The following is an 18,063-nucleotide window of genomic DNA, read 5'->3' as shown; positions in this document are numbered from 1 at the left end:
TCGAGACATTTTTACATGTTATGAAACGTGTGTATTCATGCACTAAAAATAATGCCATGCTTATGTCTAAACTCAATGTTAATTACCAAACTCAATGTTAATTACTATCTTAGCTTAATGGCAGTTACAAAACGCTGCATTCATTACTCTGTGCCTAATTCATGGTACAAATTTGGTACAATTCTTAGCCAAGAATTGATACAGTGAATCCTTCATAGAGTGATGTAAATATAGCTCCTTTGGGCTGGAATTTGACATTGAAACAGTGTGTGTGTGATGAGTTACAGGGCCAGTGTCTCATAAATTGGTTCTTTTTTCTCATCCCAGTGCCTTGTGGCGGAACATATAATGCAACTTGGACCTCACAAAGTATTTGGTCCCCCAGTTCCTCAGACCCAGATGTCCCACTGACCACCTGCACTTGGGTCATCGAAGCGCCTCTGCATCAGCAAGTCGAGATAACCGTGTGGACATTTCAGCTGCACTCACAGGACTGCGACCAGAATTACTTAGAGTTTCGGGACCCCCCAGAGGTAATGATTATGGGATGAATGACAGTCACAGCTGTGACCTCCTCACCCGTATCTGCAAAAAACGCTTGAAGTAATGAGGGCACGATGAACCAAATTCTCAGAGTTGCTTCCAGCCTAATGTGGTTTTTGGCCATCTGCAAAACCTTCCATTTATAAGCATTAGGAAGCCTGAGCTTGGTCTGCCGGTCAGGGGCAAAAGAAACATCTGGGTGTCTTGATACAAGTGCACAGCCCGGGGGCCCCAGAGACGAATCCCACCACCACTGGCTCATCCACCTAAAGCTTTCATGAGCATCTCTGGTGATGCCAGTACCCCACAGAGAAATGCTTCTGCAGTTAGTGGGATCTGTGCATAGACTAACCTGAAGGGATCAGTTAAGAAGCCATTGGGGAGTTCCCGTCATGGCTCAGTGGTAATGAACCTGACTAGTCCTTCTGAGGACTCAGGTTTGATCCCTGGCCTCGCTCAGTGGGGTAAGGATCTGGCGTTGCCGTGAGCTGAGGTGTAGGTCACAGATGTACCTTGGATCTGGCGTTGCTGTGGCTGTGGTGTAGGCCAGCAGCTGTAGCTCCAATTCAACCCCTAGCCTGGGAACCTCCATATGCCACAGGTGTGGCCCTAAAAAAACAAATAAATAAATAAACGAGAGAACAAAGGACTCCAGCCTGGTAGAGAGGGAGGAAAGGTAAGAAATGGGTGATGGAGAGTGAGTGGAACTTTCACAGGGTCCAAGAGTAGAAAGAGAAGACGCAGTTGGAAGATCATGAAAGGGTTGTGTGATGCAGGCACCATCTGTCTGTGATGATGGAAAGGTCTGTCCAGATGCCTGGCATTGGATAGGGAACCACGGAGAGCAGAGACAAAAGTCACTGGTGCATCCCTGGGGGTTTGGGGTTAGGAGATGCATACTGTTACCTTTAGACGGCTAAGCAACGAGGTCCTGCTGTACAGCACAGGTAACTCTGTCCAGTCTCTTGGGACAGACCATGGTGGAAGATAGAGTAGGAAAGGAATGTAGGAGTTCTTGTCGTGGCTCAGTGGAAACGAATCTGACTAGCATCCATGAAGATGCAGGTTTGGTTCCTGGCCTCGCTCTGTGGGTTAAGGATCCATCATTGCCATGAGCTGTGGTGTAGGTTGCAGATGAGGCTTGGATCTGGCGTGGCTGTGGCTGTGGCTTAGGCCGGCAGCTGCAGCTCTTATCGGACCCCTAGTTTGGGAACCTCCATATGCTACAACTTGCAGCCCTAAAAACACAAACAAAAAAAAAAGGGAATATATATATATGATATATATATATATATCATATATATATCATATATATGTATTATATATATATATGATGACCAGGTCACTTTTCTGTACAGAGGAAACTGGCACAACATTGTAAATCAACTATAATTTTTTTAAAAATTTATGTTAAAAAAAAAAGTCACTGGTATGGGAAGGAAAAGTCAGGATGCTCAGTGGATCATCCATCAAAACCTGGACTCCTCAAGGGTCAGGAAGTACCTGGGCTGCCGAAGAGGACGGTGATCTCGGACCCCACAGGTCTTTAAGAACCACAAGGGCGGTGAGAATGATGAAAGGGTCAGAGGGTATCTTTGGCCAGATATAGTTACCCTAAGAAGAGAACTCACTTTGAGCCAGTGATGGATGCTGTGCTGGGGACCCTGGGGTGTCCCCCTCCCCTCCAGCCACCCCTGTCCCTACACAGGGTTTGTGGGGTGTGGGAAGAGAATAGGCTCCCCCAGGAGGCTGCTGGGGACCCAGGTTTCCCTCGAGGCCACAGTGGGGAAGGGCTGAGATGTGTAAGGGGGCGGCTGACAATGCAGGGAAAGTACCGCAGGCACGGGGGGCAGGGGCAGAGACGGGCACAGGAGTTGGCACACAGACTGGGGAGCGGGCCTTCCCGCAGGTGCCCCGGAGCATCAGGTATTGGTCTCAGAGAGACAGCAGTGAGTGACAGCTCGAAGCGAGGTCTTAGTTCTCTGCTCAGGAACTGAACCTGGGCAGCCTGGGCGAAACCTAGGAGTCCCAGCCGCTAGAGCTGCTAGACTCAGAGCAGAATCGCCCTGATTCTTGCCCCCTGTTGAAAGTGAGAATGTTTCATGGAGGCGAAGACTGTGAAAACGGGTACAGGGTTTATGGTTGGAGACACGGTTCAACACGTGGGAGGGCACACAGAGAAGGCGTTTATTTATTTAAGTCAGAAGCAAAGCAGTAACACACCCCCAAAGGAGCGTGGGTGTGGGCGCCCCCCTGGATGAGGAAAGTGCCAGAGAGGGGATTTAAATCACTTATATGGGACAGGTCTTTGGGGCTTTGTTTCCCTTTGGCCAGTCATCTTGTTTTATTTCTCACCCCGGACCGGACCCGGGGCCCTCCCCAGTCGGTTGGTCAAGGTGGATTCCAGAGCGAAGGTTATAGGATGGTGACCAGGACTTACTATGGCCTGGCGCCCCCTCCCTTTTTGACCCCAGGAGTCCTTCTGCGCTAGTGTATTTGGCGGGGGGTCTCCTTGACCCCAGGAGTGATTGAGGTTGTCATCTTTTTACCCCAGCAGAGCTCAGTTCCTGCCGTTCACTTTCCCCTTGACGTGGAGGTGAAGCCAGGCCCAGTGCACTTGGCCTGACAAAGCCAGGGGCGCATCTCCCCCCCACCTCAGTGTCAGGGTTGACCTCGTGCGTGAGAGGCAGCCAGGGTCCTGGCTTGGGGGCCAGTTGCTTTCATGTGAGAACTGGGAGGCGTTCGTTAGCCCGTGTTTATCCTCACCTCTTGAGAGGAGCTGAGGCAGCCCAGGTCTTACAGGGGGACCAGGAACCTCATTACAGTGGATTCAAGGCAGTGCCAGAGCCCTGGGCATGTTTGCTGAGGGGCAGGAAGGGGCCCCGGAGAGTGTGGGTGAGTCTGACGGAGTTCAGGACGAGGAGAAGGCCCAGGAGGAGAACTGGGAGCTCGGGCAGCCCAGGTGCCTTCTGAGCCTGGCACAGGCCTGGGTAGGAACAGCACGGGAGGAAGGGCTTGTTTTCAGTGGGCAGGTGTTGCTAAAATACTGGCTGCCTCTCTATCCCGATGCCAGACAGAAACGCGAAGATGGAGCTGGAGGAAACAGAACAAGCAGCTTCATTGCCAGGAAGGAGCGGACACAGCAGGCTAGTGCCCCAAGAACTGTGCCCCATGGAGGGGGCAGTGAGGGGTCCTCGACGAGTGTCCAGGGGCAGGGCGTGGTCAGCTCATGGACATGCTCCTGCCTGGGTGGTGGTGAGGTCATTGGGACTCAGCGTCATCACCCTCTGGTTCTGGCCAGTCTGGGGTCTCTGTGCTTGTGGGCAGCGTACAGCTGCCTTCTCCCACCCGGTGGGGGCTTCAGCACCTGCACGGCGGCCCCAAGGACGTGGCTCAGAATCTTAACTGTCGCCTTCGAGGAGTAACTAAAGGTCTTTGACTTGGTCAAATGGCTCAACTATCACCGTCTTGCTTGACTGTGTTCCTCTTTCTCTGTATTTTCTCACGTTTCTGATTAAGTTGATTCTTTAACTAAAGTTTTTCTCTAGATGAAAAGCTAGGTGGAGACACGAGTGGGGTCCCCTCTGGCGGCGCCTCCTGGGTCCTGCTCGGTTCCACAGGCGTCTGTGCTGTGGTTTCAGCAGAAACTCGGCTCCCCCACCCCACCCCGCCCCTCAGAGAATGGAGCCGTTTGTGATTCCAACGTGAAGTCTTGCACAGAGTGTTTCAGACTCTGTGATTAGCCACCAGGGCTAAATATTTAAGCTGCATTTTTATGTTTATTTAAAAATTTGTTCTTTTTACAGTCACACCTGTGGCATATGGAAGTTCCCAGGCTAGGGGTCGAATCGGAGCTGCAGCTGCCACCCTACCCACAGCCACAGAAGCAGGGGATCTGAGCCACATCAGTGACCTACACTGCAGCCTGTGCAACACCAGATCCTTAACGCACTGAGGGAGGCCAGGGATGGAACCTGTATCCTCATGGACACTATGTCGAATTCTTAACCTGCTGAGCCACAAGGAGAACTCCCTAAGCTGCATTTTTAGATGCAGTTTAATTTTTTTTTTTTTTTTTTTTTTACTATTTTTAGGGCTGCGCCCAAGGCCTATGGAGGTTCCCAGGCTAGGGGTGGAGTCAGAGCTGTAGCTGCTGGCCTACACCACAGCCACAGCAAGGTGGGATCTGAGCCACATCCCTGACGTACACCATTGCTCACGGCAACACCAGATCCCCAACCACCTGAGCAAGGCCAGGGATCAAACCGACGTCCTCATGGATATCAGTTGGATTCCTTTCCACTGAGCCACAATAGGGACTCCCTAGATGCACTTTAACTTCTGCTATGGCCTATTCTCTTTGGAATCTACATCTCCTGCCATTTGGCTTCCACTTCATTGCAGAGAAATGGAAATCCAGGAATTCGGTTCTGTGGCAGAAATGCTTCAGCTGTACCCACGTTTTATTCTTCCCTGAGCACCGCGATCATCATTTTCAAGTCTGAAGTTTTCAACACAGACTCTAGAGTGGGTTTTACCTACCGGATTGCAGGTGAGCCCTGGGGATGCCTCTTTTATTTAGAAAAACCCCCGTCAGGACAGTGACTACTAGACTTGACCCCTGTGAATCAGTCAAGGCTTGTTAATAGAAACCAAATGCCCCTGAGGTTAGACCCTTCCCCAAAAGCCTGGTCCAGCTTAGCAAATTACTAAAGCTGCCTTCTAGAGAGGAAAAGTAAATAAAATACTAATTAAAATGTTTAGAATAGCAGTATCTTCTTCAAAGTTCCTCTAGTTAATTCAAAAGCCTACCAGTTATTGTATTAATTATTCACTTAAGCACACAGAGGAATCACTACATCTTGGAAAATCACTTTGGAAAACCCAAGGAGCCTTGGAGGAGTTGCTTTCTTACTGTCACGGAGATGTTTATTTCCAGAGAGCACTTCCTGTGACACTCCTTTCAAGCTTGATTAGGCCCAAAGCGGCCCTTGCTGAAAACAAGCACATAAAAATACTCTGAGTGTTTTTTACCAGAAATCAAGGACAGTCATTTGTCAGGGCTTTGAGAACAAATAGTTCCTCGGAGGATTTGAGGAAAACTCCTCGTGCAACCCTCTGTCCTGGAGGCAGAGCCTTCGTGCCCCGTGGTCTCCATGGCAGCCAGCTCCACCTCGGTGTCCTCAGAAAAGCACAGAGAAGGCTAGAATGTTCTTCACCAAAGGAGAGCCTTCATGGTTCCGATGTCCCACGGGGTGGGTGGTTTCCGTCCAGACACTGCACTGAATTTGCTCAGTGCACCCTTCGCTTCACGTCCAGGGTCTCAGTGACCTCAGAGGTAAACGAGGAGGCTGGATGCGCTTTCTCCTGGGGTGGGTTCCCACTTCACAGTCTTTTAAAAGTATTGCTGTCAAGGTGAAAGGGCGTTAAATACGGGGACGCCCCCTCCATGGGGCATCTCGTCTTTCCTCCAAGGCTGCAGCCGCGAGTACCAGAAGGCGTTCGGCCGCCTCCGGAGCCCCGGCTGGCCGGCCGGCTACGCCAGCGACGCGGACTGCGCCGTCGTCCTCAGGGCCCCCCAAAACCACACCATCTCCCTTTTCTTCCACGCCTTCGGCCTCGAGGACTCCGGCGGATGCACGCGGGACTTCTTGGAGGTAACAGACCTTTGACCGTCGAGCAAATGAATTGTTTACGAGAGAATGGCTCCCGGGAAGATTTTCCACTTTCTACTTCGCTGCTGTTCATCGTAGAGTCCTTCCTCGTGTCGCTGTGTTACTCACTTTTCTTTCAGTCTCTAAACAGTTACCAGCCATCTCCGAGGTCCAGACACCAGCAATCCAGTAGGAAACACGACATGTGCAGGGTCCCCCAGAGGCTCATAGTCTGATGGGAGAGACAGGAAGTCATCACCTCCAGCATATTAGGGCTACCTAATCAGTCTGGGGACAGAGGAGTGTCTTGTCTTTTTTTATTTTTTATTTATGTATTTATTTTATTTATTTATTTTTGGTCTTTTTAGGAACACAGCTGCAGCATATGGAAGTTCCCAGACTCGGGGTTGAATAGGAACTGCAGCTGCTGGCTTACACAATAGCCATAGCAATGCCAGATCCGAGCCACATCTGTGAACTCTACCAGAGCTCACAGCAACACCGGATCCTTAACCCACTGAGCGAGGCTAGGGATCGAACCTGTGTCCTCATGGATGCTAGTCGGGTTCATTACCACTGAGCCACAATAGGAACTGAAGAGAAGCCTCCTGAAGGAGCTGATGTGCGAGTTGAGACCAGAAGGACCACAGGGAGGTCCAAGCGCAAAGTGCTCATTTTGGAGATGGAGGAGGGCTCTGGCTTTAAGCAGTGAGCTGGGTGTAAAGATAAAACGAAGTGATGCGGAACTGTTGGCCCTCCCCCCACACACACCGAGAGGGACCCCTCCCTTGTGAGGAGCTCAATGTCTGCATTTTGCCAAGAACGTCCTGGAGCTCCCTCCACTGTCTCTTGCAAACTCTGTTGGAAATGTGTCCATGCTTAGGACACAAAGGGAGATGCAGCGCCAGGCCTGTACCCAGAGGCAGGATCTGCTATGAAGGGAAGCTCCATCTAAACCTTACCTGGGACCCCCTACGTCCGCCTTACTTCTCGTACTTGCCAGGTTTTGCTAAGGTTTCCAACAAGTTGCTTTGCTTCTCTGCACCCATTATGGAGTTTCATTATCCTGCAACGCTCCCCCTGTAGGACTCATCAAAGTCCTCTGTGAACGACTATTCTCAACCTAGAGGAATGTGCTCAGAGGGAGCTCATGCCTTTTTCATGGGGACCACTAGGCGTGGTAGGAAACTGGGGGGACGTGGATATAGCTGGCAGGAAATGAGGAGAGAAAGACTATTGTTTGCATCTTTCAAATTATTAAACTCAGACCTACGCGCCTCCCCCACCACAAGGCTGAGCAGTTACAGGGATGGGGGTGCAACAGAAACGAGGGGAGCGGGGTGCAGACAAAGGAAGAACAGCCCCCGCAGTTCAGAGCCACAGCCAGCTCCTTGTGGTTTCCATCAGGCTGGGTTGACCCTTGAGGACTGGAGTTAACTTTGCCCTTTGCCCCCGGGTGCAGGAGAGCAAAGGCTAGCGTTCCAGCAGGTGGGGGTGACATGGCCCCTCTCAGCTGCCCTTCCTCCTCCCAGAGAAACGGGTCTGAAACTTCCCATCCATCAAGCAACGACAGGAAGCTGCAGCTTAGACCCGTAAGGACAGCTGTGTCTGGTTTTCGGCGGGAAGATTCTACTGCGGTTTATCAGCAGGCGGCCGCAGCATTCCATTCATGTTATCAGTGATGGGAACAGAAAATTTTTTTGGTCATGCTCAGGGATTAAACCCACAGCACAGCAGCAACCAGAGCCACTGCAGTAACAATGCCAGCTCCTTAACCTGCTGAGACACAAGGGAACTCTGGGAAAGGGTATTTTTTCTTTTCTGTTTCTTTCTTTTTCTTTTTTTTTTTTTTTTTTTTTTTTTTTTTTTTGCTTTTTCAGACACACCCACAGCATGTGGAAATTCCCAGAATGGAGGTCAAATCTAAGCCACAGCGTGGCAATGCTGCTGTGCCACAATGGGAACCCCTGGGAAAAGAAATTTCTTACCAAGGATTCCTACTGCTTCCCTACCACGCAAAGGGCAAGCTCCAGACCCCATCTGCATCATCTCCCCTTTCAGAGTCATCTAATGTCCCCGAGATGCTCACTGCTCCTTGTCCCATTCCTCCCGTGTGGAGAGAAATGAACAGCCTGTCATTAGCACATTCAGTGGCAATTCCTATCTCACTCCTCCTCTCCAAGCGTCTAAAGAGAACCAGGGGGAAAAGACCCAAAGCCAAGACTACAGTGGTGCAGGCCAGGCATTCCCAGACACGGCTGCCCTCTGCAGGCCGCTGAGGGCTCCTTCATCCATGGCAAGGCCACTTTCTTTAAACGCTAAGCAGAATAAGCCCAAAGCATCAGAAAGGCATTCTTCTCTCCCACTGGCTACTCCCTAGACCTAAAGGAACCTCTCCAGATCGGCACAACCTGCCAAGTCTCCCCACCACACCTCTGAGGACACTCTGTGACTTAAGACAACGAGCAGTTAACCCCATGTCCCCAACTGTGGGATGAAAAAGGGAATGGAGGCACTTCCAAGATTTTAAATACATGTATCAACACGGGGAGTTCCCATTGTGGCTCAGTGGAAATGAACCCAACTGGTATCCATGAGGATTCGGGTTCAATCCCTGGCCTCACTCAGTGGGTTAAGGATGCAGCACTGCCATGAGCCGTGGTGTAGGTTGAAGATGTGGCTCCGATCCCGCATTGCTGTGGCTGTGGTGTAGTTGCAGCTGCAGCTCCGATTAGACCCCCAGCCTGGGAACTTGCATATGCCAAGGGTGAGGCTGTAAAAAAAAAACAAACAAAACAAAAAAGCCTGTAAAATCAGTGTTTGCACATGTGGGGCTAGTTCCAACTCTACCGCCTGGATGGCCTGTCTTTCGAACCCCTCAGGAGGCCTCCTCAGCTACTCCTGTGAACGTGCAGCGGGAGCCGGGCTGGGGGATGGAAAGGGGTGCGTGTGCGGCGTGGTTACCTGGCTCACACGCTGCCTGCCTTCCTGTTTTCACGTGTCTACTCCACACGTGAATTTAAACAATCAATTCAGCTTCACAATGTGTTTTTAAAGTATATCTAAACAGTCAGACATTTTATAGGTTTATTGAGTTATGTCCTTTTCGCAGATAGAAATTCATTTTGTTTTGAACTTTGTCAATATTTTGTGCAATGCAGTTTTTCATAGCCCCTTTATAACCGAGCCATTTTCAAGGAGAGAAAAAAAAACATACGTGCAGTGTGATGAATAAAGTATAACAGAGCTTTCTGGAAACAAAGCTGAAAATATTTTTCTGCCACCCATCTTTTTAATTTAATTTTATTATTTTTTATTTCTATTATGGCCAAACCCACAGCATATGGAAGTTCCTGCATATAGAAGTTCCTGGGCCAGGGATTGAATCCAAGCCCTCAGCTGCGGCAACCCCAGATCCTTTTGCCGGCTGTGCTGGAGATTGAACCCAAACATTTAAAGCAACTTCAGCCACTGCAGTCAGATTCTTAACCCACTGCACCATGGCAGAAATTCCACCCCACCCATCTTTTTAAAATTCTCTTTATATTCTTCAAAATATCTAAGAACAAAGATATAACTGGTTTGTCACATACCAATCAACTGGTCAGTTATAGAAACATGCTTTCATGTTTTAATCACTGGAGATGAACAGATATTTCCGGATCGAAATGCACATGGTTTTTGATCTACAAATTGAACGTTTCTCTCCTTCGCAAGTGAAGGTGACTTCTGCATGTACTAACCCTTTATTAAGTACAGAAAAAGACAAAGTTTTTCCCAAAACATTGTCATGCCCCTTGTCTCTCGTCTTAATGTATAGTATGATAAGTCAGAGAAGAAGCTTCAATACATCCAAGTGTAATAATGACTCCTTTTTATTTATTTATTTTCTGATAGCAATATTTATTAGTGGCTGACCTTTCGCAAGTCTTTCCAAAATATTCAGTTGAGCTTTCAGAGAAACAATTCTTTTACACACTTATAATTCTTTGGCTTATATAATATTTAAATTGCATAATTACAATATCAAGTACAACTGATACAAAGAGGTTTTGGGAACAAACACAGCTGACTGGTGGGAAGCAGATAACAACTGACATGGCAAGAACAGAGCTCGCAGACTCGCTTTTGAATCATAACAACTCCTTTTTAAAGGTAAGAAATGGAAGCGAGAGCACTTCGCCACTGCTTGGCAAGTACTGTGGGACTCTGCTGCCAAATCCCATTTTCTCTCAGAGTCGTGACCTGTACCTGCGGTTTAAGAGCGATAGTGCAACTTCGGGTCGTGGCTATGAAATCATCTGGACCTCATCACCCTCTGGTAAGACAATGGCACTTTGAAAAGGAAAATAATGCAGCTAAGAAAAGCCTACAGTGTCTAATAGAAAAAGACACTCCAAGTGATCTGATATTTTTTTTCTCCATCTGTGTACCTGATTATTTTCTGTTAAAAGTAGAGGGTTTTTTTTGTTTTGAAGTTCCCGTCACAGAAGTAATGAACCCTAGGAGTATCCATGAGGATGCGGGTTCGATCCCTGGCCTCACTCAGTGGGTTAAGAATCCACAGATGTGGCTCAGATCCGGTATGGCTGTGGTGTAGGCCGGCAGCTGCAGCTCGGATTCAACCCCTAGCCTGGGAACTTCATATGCCACAGATGTGGCCCTAAAATAGGAAAAAAAAGAAAAAAAAAAAGGTTGAGGTTTTTTTTTCACAATGAAAGTATAGAGATTTTTTAAATTCTACTTGTATTCATTATTTTGACATAGTAAAGAATATGTATTTATATCTAAGTACAGATAATATAGATTTTTACATTGTTTTTACACATTCTGATTTTGTCATATTTTTCACTTTTGGTTTGATCATAGAGGTAGTTCTCTGAGGATTAAAAAAAAAATGTTTGCCTCAAAGCCAAGATATAAACACATGCTTGCATAGGCATAAGCAGCCGTGCTCCTTGGAGGTGCCCCATTTCTTGGCAGTCCTGGAGGTTAATGGCTTTTACGAGGCAGTAAGCACCTGCCTGCATGTTTGGTTGGCTGCTTACTGATAAGTGAAGGAAATTTAAGTTATGCCAATACATTTAACTCAAAAGAGAAGAAATACCATTATGAAATGTCCCCCCAATTACCTAAAAACTTTCAAAATAAAAATGACAAAAATGACTCATTTTGAGTATCCTGGGGAACTAAAAAAGGCTTCTATCAAGACAGTTGTAGATAATGGCTTCTTGGTACCTGAAAAAACAGTAAAAGATTTCCATGCCCTAATTTTACAAATAAGGAACTAAACCACCAAATTGAGTTGCCTTAAATGCACAGGTGGATTGTGTCAGAGGCGGAACTAAACCTCCATTGGTCAGAAACCCAGCCCAGTGCTTTTTAACTAAGCCACACGATTTCTTCCTGTGCACAGATTCTCCAGATACCCATGGCTATCTGGTCTAATTAACAACTTTCCTGTGCAAATTCACCAATTAAACAAATCAACACCAATACTCAGAGGTTTGGCATTTTAAGTATGTCAGTCTTGGAACTGTCAGTTATAAGCCTGGTAAAGTCACTTTTATAATCCAGTAATTCTTGCCACAACTTAAAAGAGCACCTCTTTCTTTGGCTCTGCCCCAGAGTTTCACTTTTTTTTTTTTTTTAATGTATTTGTAATTTTTTTTTCCCGCTGTACAGCATGAGGATCAAGTTATTCTTACATGTATACATTTTTCCCCACCCTTTGTTTTGATGCAATATAAGTATCTAGACATAGTTCTCAATGCTACTCAGCAGGATCTCCTTGTAAATCTATTCTCAGTTGTATGTGATAACCCCATGCTCCCGATCCCTCCCACTCCCTCCCTCTCCCATCGGGCAGCCACAAATCTATTCTCCAAGTCCATGATTTTCTTTTCTATGGAAAGGTTCATTTGTGCTGGATATTAGATTCCAGTTATAAGTGATATCATATGGTATTTGTCTTTGTCTTTCTGGCTCATTTCACTCAATATGAGAGTCTCTGGTTCCATCCATGTTGCTGCAAATGGCATTATGTCATTCTTTTTTATGGCTGAGTAATACAGAATTTCACTTTTAATCTTACTTCATTATCGACTCCCTGCCCGGGGAGAGCTCTGCACCCTCAAAAGTGCCAACATCCACTCCACTCTCTCCTACTGTTACTTTGTCAAGTCTTGGTTTTCCCACTGTGTTCTCAACCACTCTTTGCTCTTTCTCTCTTTTTTAAACTTTATTTTTATTAGCATATAGTTGATTTACAGTGTTGACATTCTGCTGTACAGCAGAAATTGACACAATGCTGTAAATCCACCCACTCTTTTCAAAGAGACCTGAAGGAACCCTATTCCTGAGCCTAAGTCACGATGGGCAGGGAGAGGAATGTACGGGGGAGGTGGGGCAGGGGCGGGGAAGGGGGGGGGCAGGTGCTGAGGGAGTGAGAGGGATGTAGCCCAAAGAAAGGATGAGAGAAGCGTTTCTGCCTCCACTTTTCTTGCTAAGGGTCTCGGACCCTTAAGAAAATAACTGTGCCTTGTTGTGCCTTATACGCACTAAAGCCTGCTGGATGGTTCCACTTGGTTGACTCAAACTTCCTGCACCTGTTTGCTTGCAGGCTGTGGCGGGACTCTTTATGGAGACAGCGGCTTGGTCACCAGCCCTGGCTATCCCGGCACTTACCCCAACCACACTCACTGCGAATGGGTCATCATTGCTCCTGGTGGAAGACCTGTCACTGTCAGCTTTTCCTTTATCAGCATTGACGACCCCGGAGAGTGTGTCCAGAACTACCTCATGCTCTACGATGGACCTGATGCAAATTCTCCATCCTCTGGACCATACTGTGGCGCAGTGAGTAAAACTAACGTTTAAAAATTCCCAGTTATTTTATTTTATTTTGTTTTTTAGGGCCGCACCCGTGGTATATGGAGATTCCCAGGCTAGGGGTCGAATCAGAGCTACCACTGCCAGCCTACGCCACAGCCACAGCAATGCGGGATTCGAGCCATGTCTGCCACCTACACCACAGCTCACGACAACGCCGGATCCTTAGCCCACTGAGCGAGGCCAGGGAGTGAACCCTCAATCTCATGGTTCCTGGTTGGATTCGTTTCCACTGTGCCACGACAGGAATTCCCCTAGATATTATTTTTAAAAAATGAAAGTAGCTTAGTATCTACTTTTAAAGGCAGAGGTGTGCAATTACAGAGCCAATGTACTTTTTTCTCAAAGTTTTATTGAAGTAGAGTTGATGTACAGGATGTGATCGTTTCTGCTGCACAAGACAGTGACTCGGGCAGGCACACACACCCATTCTCTTTCCGATTCCATTCCCACATGGACTGTCACAGAATACTGGGTCGAGTTCTCTGTGCTAAAGGATACAAATGTGCTAAAGGATGCATATGCATTTGCAGAACAGAAAGAGAAACTCACAGACTTTGAAAACAAACTTAGTTACCAAAGGGGACAGGTGGGGGAGGGATGGACTGGGCCTTTGCGACTGGCATATGTGCACTGAGGTATGGGGAATGGTTAGGACCTGCCCTGCAGCCCGAAGCGCTTTTACAAACTCGGTTTTCAGACTTTCCTTTTTATTTTGGGAACATGAGTGCCACCTAGTGGGCATTGCATTAAAGTAATAGTAAGAGTTACCAAACTGGACTGTGCATGGCATCGCCTGTGCATTTGTTTAGCATTACAGACTTCCGGTCCCAACTCACCCTACAGAATCAGAATTTCTGAGGAAGGATCTATGGCATGCTGTTGGTTGAAAGCCCTGTATGTGGTTTCAGCGCACCGTCCAGGATTGGCTATCCATGTTATCTCTGCATGAGAACTAGTCTTTCCTCAGGGTCCGGCATCCACAGGGGATTGGTTCCATGACTCTGCAGCTCACGATCCACCCACCTCCCACCATGGATGCCAAACCCTTGGATGCCCAAGTCCACTGTAAAAACTGGCTTCGTCCAGTGAATGCAGACAGTCCTCCTTATCCGCAGGTTCTAGAATCTGCTGGATTCTGTGGTTGGTTGAATCCATAATGTGGAACCCACCCTTACAGCGGGCTGGTTGTGTAGAAAATTTGGGTGCTTGGCTCCATTTAATTCCCTTCTTGCTTAAAATTGTGAAAATTCTTTGAAGAAATACACAGGGATATTAATAATTGGCCTGGAGACTAATAGTTTGCTTTTGTAAATATCAGATGTAGTAGGTCTGCCTAGACATTAGGGTAGACTCTGCCCTTGACTCAATAGCTTGCCTCTGCCCTCACTGCCCTCCCATTCTGATGGGCAAGTAGGTGTTGGCAGCTTTCATATAAGGGAAATGTGACTACTGATGAGAAGTTACCTCTTATTATTTTGCTCTTTGCTCATTCATGCTTCCTAATCAAAGCTGACAGAGAAATTACATTTGCTGGAAATCTAGAAAGTTTTTTGAATATAACACAGTTTGTAAAATTGATAAATGCAATTTTCAGACATATCACAAAAGATACATTTTTCTAAAACCCTGAGAATTCTCCCGTATATTCTTCTAAACACATTTTGAATATATTTGCATATGCATGTGTATTTTACCCTGTCTTGTGGTATGTTTTTTTGTCACTGACTGATACATCATTAACATTTACCTTCTCATCAAACAAACTAGTATATTGTATTTAATCACTGGAGGGTTTTCCATTGCAGGGGTGCAGCCTAGTTTAGTGAATGAAGTTCTTGGGATTTACAGGCAGCACTTCAGTAAACTGTCTCACACAGTGAAGCTCTCTTTATACACAGAGCTGATTCTGGGGAAGAAATTTGGGCCACCTGACCAGTAGATACTGTCTTGTAGTTATTCACAGGGGCCCACAGAAGAGGGACCCCAGTAAATGCATCACATGCATATTGTACAGGAATGTACAATATTGTGTGTCCTCTGATAGATCTCTTAGGGGAAAAAAAAAATCCCTGTCCTGGACCCACCTGAGTAATTCACTGTCTTGGAAAGAAGTCTGGTTTTTGATGACGCTTGGGTAGGACAGAGGGAAGAGAACCCCAGCAGGACTTTGACCGTGTGTGATGCACTCTGCCTCCAGGATGGTCTCAACCTCTGTATATTTTACTGACTTACTTGCTTCCTGTGTCACCTCCTCCCATTAGAATATCAGCTGCATGGGAGCAGGGCTGTTTGTGTGTTTGGTTCATTTTTTTTATATCTCTCAGGCCAAAAGTCATACCCATAGCATGGGGAGTTCCCATTGTGATTCCGTGGGTTAAGAACCTGACTACTATTCATGAGGATGCGGGTTCAATCCCTGGTCTCGATCAGTGGGTTAAGGATCCCATGTTGCCATGAACTGTGGTGTAGGTCACAGATGCAGCTTGGATCCCACATGGCTGCGGCTGTGGTATCAGCTGGCACTGCAGCTCTGATTTGACCCCAACCTGGGAACTTCTATATGCTATCGGTGCGGCCCTTAAAAAAAAAAAGGGAAAAAAAGCATGGAAATCTCTGCAGAAATGCTTGTTAGTTGAATGGTTTGGAAATAAGAGAAAACAGAGACCCATCTTCCCACCTTTCCTCTGCACACACAGACACACACTGTTCCCCCCAAAGGAAAGCACAGATGTCAAGGGGGCTGTATACTTTACTCATGTGCAGGTTTTAACTGCATATTTGTGTTTCCATCAGAAAAGTGAAAATTTCAGGAAGAACTTGAATTGGAACTTGAATTTTCAGTGATAGTTTTATTGAGACTTAATTCACAAACCATCAGATTCATATCATTAAAGTGCAAAATGCAATAGTTTTCAGTTACTTCAGAGAGTTGTGTTGCTCTTGTCACCACAATGTTTAAGAACATTCCTGAGGTCCCACTGTGTCGCTGTGGGTTAAGAATCCGACTGCAGGGAGCTCCCATCATGGCGCAGCAGAAAGGAATCCAACTAGGAACTATGAGTTTGCAGGTTCGATCCCTGGCCTCAGTCAGTGGGTTAAGGATCCGGTGTTGCCATGAGCTGTGGTGTAGGTCACAGATGCAGCTCAGCTCTGGTGTTGCTGTGGCTCTGGCGTAGGCTGGCAGCTGCAGCTCCAATTCTACCCATAGCCTGGGAACGTCCATATGTCATGGGTGTGGCCCTATAAAGACAAAAAAGACCAAAAAAAAAAGAAAAGCAAAGAAAAAGAATCTGACTGCCACAGCTCGGGTAGATGCGGAGGCATGGGTTTGATCCCTGGCCAGAACTGTGGGTTAAAGGATCTGGTGTGGCTGTGGCTGTGGCATAAGTAGCAGCTGCAGCTGGGATTCAGTCCCTGGCCTGGAAACTTCCATATGCTGTGGGTGCAGGCATTAAAAAAAAAAAAAAAATCCCATTACCCTAAAAAGAAACCCTGCCTCCCCAGCAGTCACCCCTCATTTCTTCTCACTCCCCACCCCCAGCAGTATTCCTTTGTGAAGTCTCATTAATTCTCAGCAAGATTACTTCTACAAATGTTAGCAAGTTTACTGTACATTCTAGACGGCTTCTTTACGTCGAACTTCTTTACTCCAAGCAACGTTTCTGGAAGAAGGTTCAGATTTGTGAACTATCTAATTCGTTGCTTCTCTCTCCATCTCTCTCTTGTTGCATGTTAGGACACGGACGTAGCTCCCTTCGCGGCCTCCTCCCATCGGGTCTTCATCAGGTTTCACGCCGAGGCGGCGGCCCGGCCGTCGGCGCTCCGCTTGACCTGGGCCAGCTGAATGGCCTGGGGCGGCCCTGGTTCGTCCCGCGGGGGCCGGGCCCTCAGACCTCAGGCTGGACAGAATTCTGCCGCCCTGATCCCTGACCCCCTAGCCTGTGCCACGGAGAAGAACGTGTGTGCTGTTCATCAAAGTTGGGGAATCAGTGTTTGTGTGTACTTTTTGAACGTGGGATGTAGCTTCTTTAGTCTCATACTTTGAGCCAGAATTGTCTAAAACCCCTTTAAGAGTTGGAAATGAGTATGGCTTATGTGCGGTACATTTCCAAAAGTTAATTAAACAGGACAAGTACGATGTTCAGGGTCAGTGTCAAATCGGGGGTGATAAACTGTTGAAATTAAGCCATGATGCTGCGTTTATGTTTTTTTTAACTCATTAAAATTTGTCTTTCACTATGGGGTATGTATAAAATTTCATGTTGAATATTTGTGTTTGGACAAAGCATATGAGCCCCTCAGGATGGGCGGCGCTCCAGAGCCAAGCTGCCTACATTTGCATTAGCTTCCTCCACTCTTTGCGCCTCCATTTCCCCAAGTACCACTGTTGTCTTTTCCTACTTTAGCAACATGATGTGTGACGTTATCCACGGTTAAGCCACGCTCTGATGACGTTTGCTGCTGCCTTTAACCAAGAGACCTTAGGCTAAGTCTTATGAAGCACATGGGATTGGAGTTCCCTGCTGGTTCAGCGGGTCAAAGACTCGGTGCTCTTGCTGCTGTGGCTCAGGTTGCTGCTGTGGTGTGGGTTCCATTCCTGGCCTGGGGGGAAAAAAAGAATGGGCATGGCCCATGGAAGTTTCCAGGCTAGCAGTCGAATCAGAGCTGCAGCTGCTATCCTACACCACAGCCACAGCAATGCCAGATCCCAGCCACATCTGCAACCTACACCACAGCTCATGGCAACACTGGATCCTTAACCAATGGGAACTCCCCTCCCTCCTTTTCTGTCTCCCTAAAGAAGTGGATCTTAGCAGGAAGAAAAGAGCAACTGCCTTTTTTAAAAAAATATATATATATATTATTACAGTTGATTTACAGTGTTGTATCAATTTCCGCTGTACAGCATGTGACACAGTCGTACGTATATACACATGCTTTTTCTTAGGTAATCTTCCAGGAGACTGGATAT

At 47.1% G+C, this 18,063-nt stretch overlaps 1 protein-coding gene across 1 annotated transcript in view; it reads left to right on the top strand.

The window, feature by feature from the left end:
* The window catches only part of CUBN (cubilin), a 311,762-nt gene extending 294,421 nt beyond the window's left edge, over nt 1–17,341 (top strand). Inside the window, 6 exon segments of the mRNA XM_021064811.1 lie at nt 328–533; nt 4,948–5,095; nt 6,019–6,200; nt 10,353–10,518; nt 12,820–13,055; nt 16,828–17,341. Coding sequence (XP_020920470.1) covers nt 328–533; nt 4,948–5,095; nt 6,019–6,200; nt 10,353–10,518; nt 12,820–13,055; nt 16,828–16,935 — 1,046 coding nt within the window. The 3' untranslated portion in view covers nt 16,936–17,341.

This window comes from Sus scrofa, chromosome 10 (genome assembly GCF_000003025.6).
Source record: "Sus scrofa isolate TJ Tabasco breed Duroc chromosome 10, Sscrofa11.1, whole genome shotgun sequence".
Lineage (NCBI taxonomy): Eukaryota > Metazoa > Chordata > Mammalia > Artiodactyla > Suidae > Sus > Sus scrofa.
This window is presented reverse-complemented; position numbering and strand designations above follow the sequence as displayed.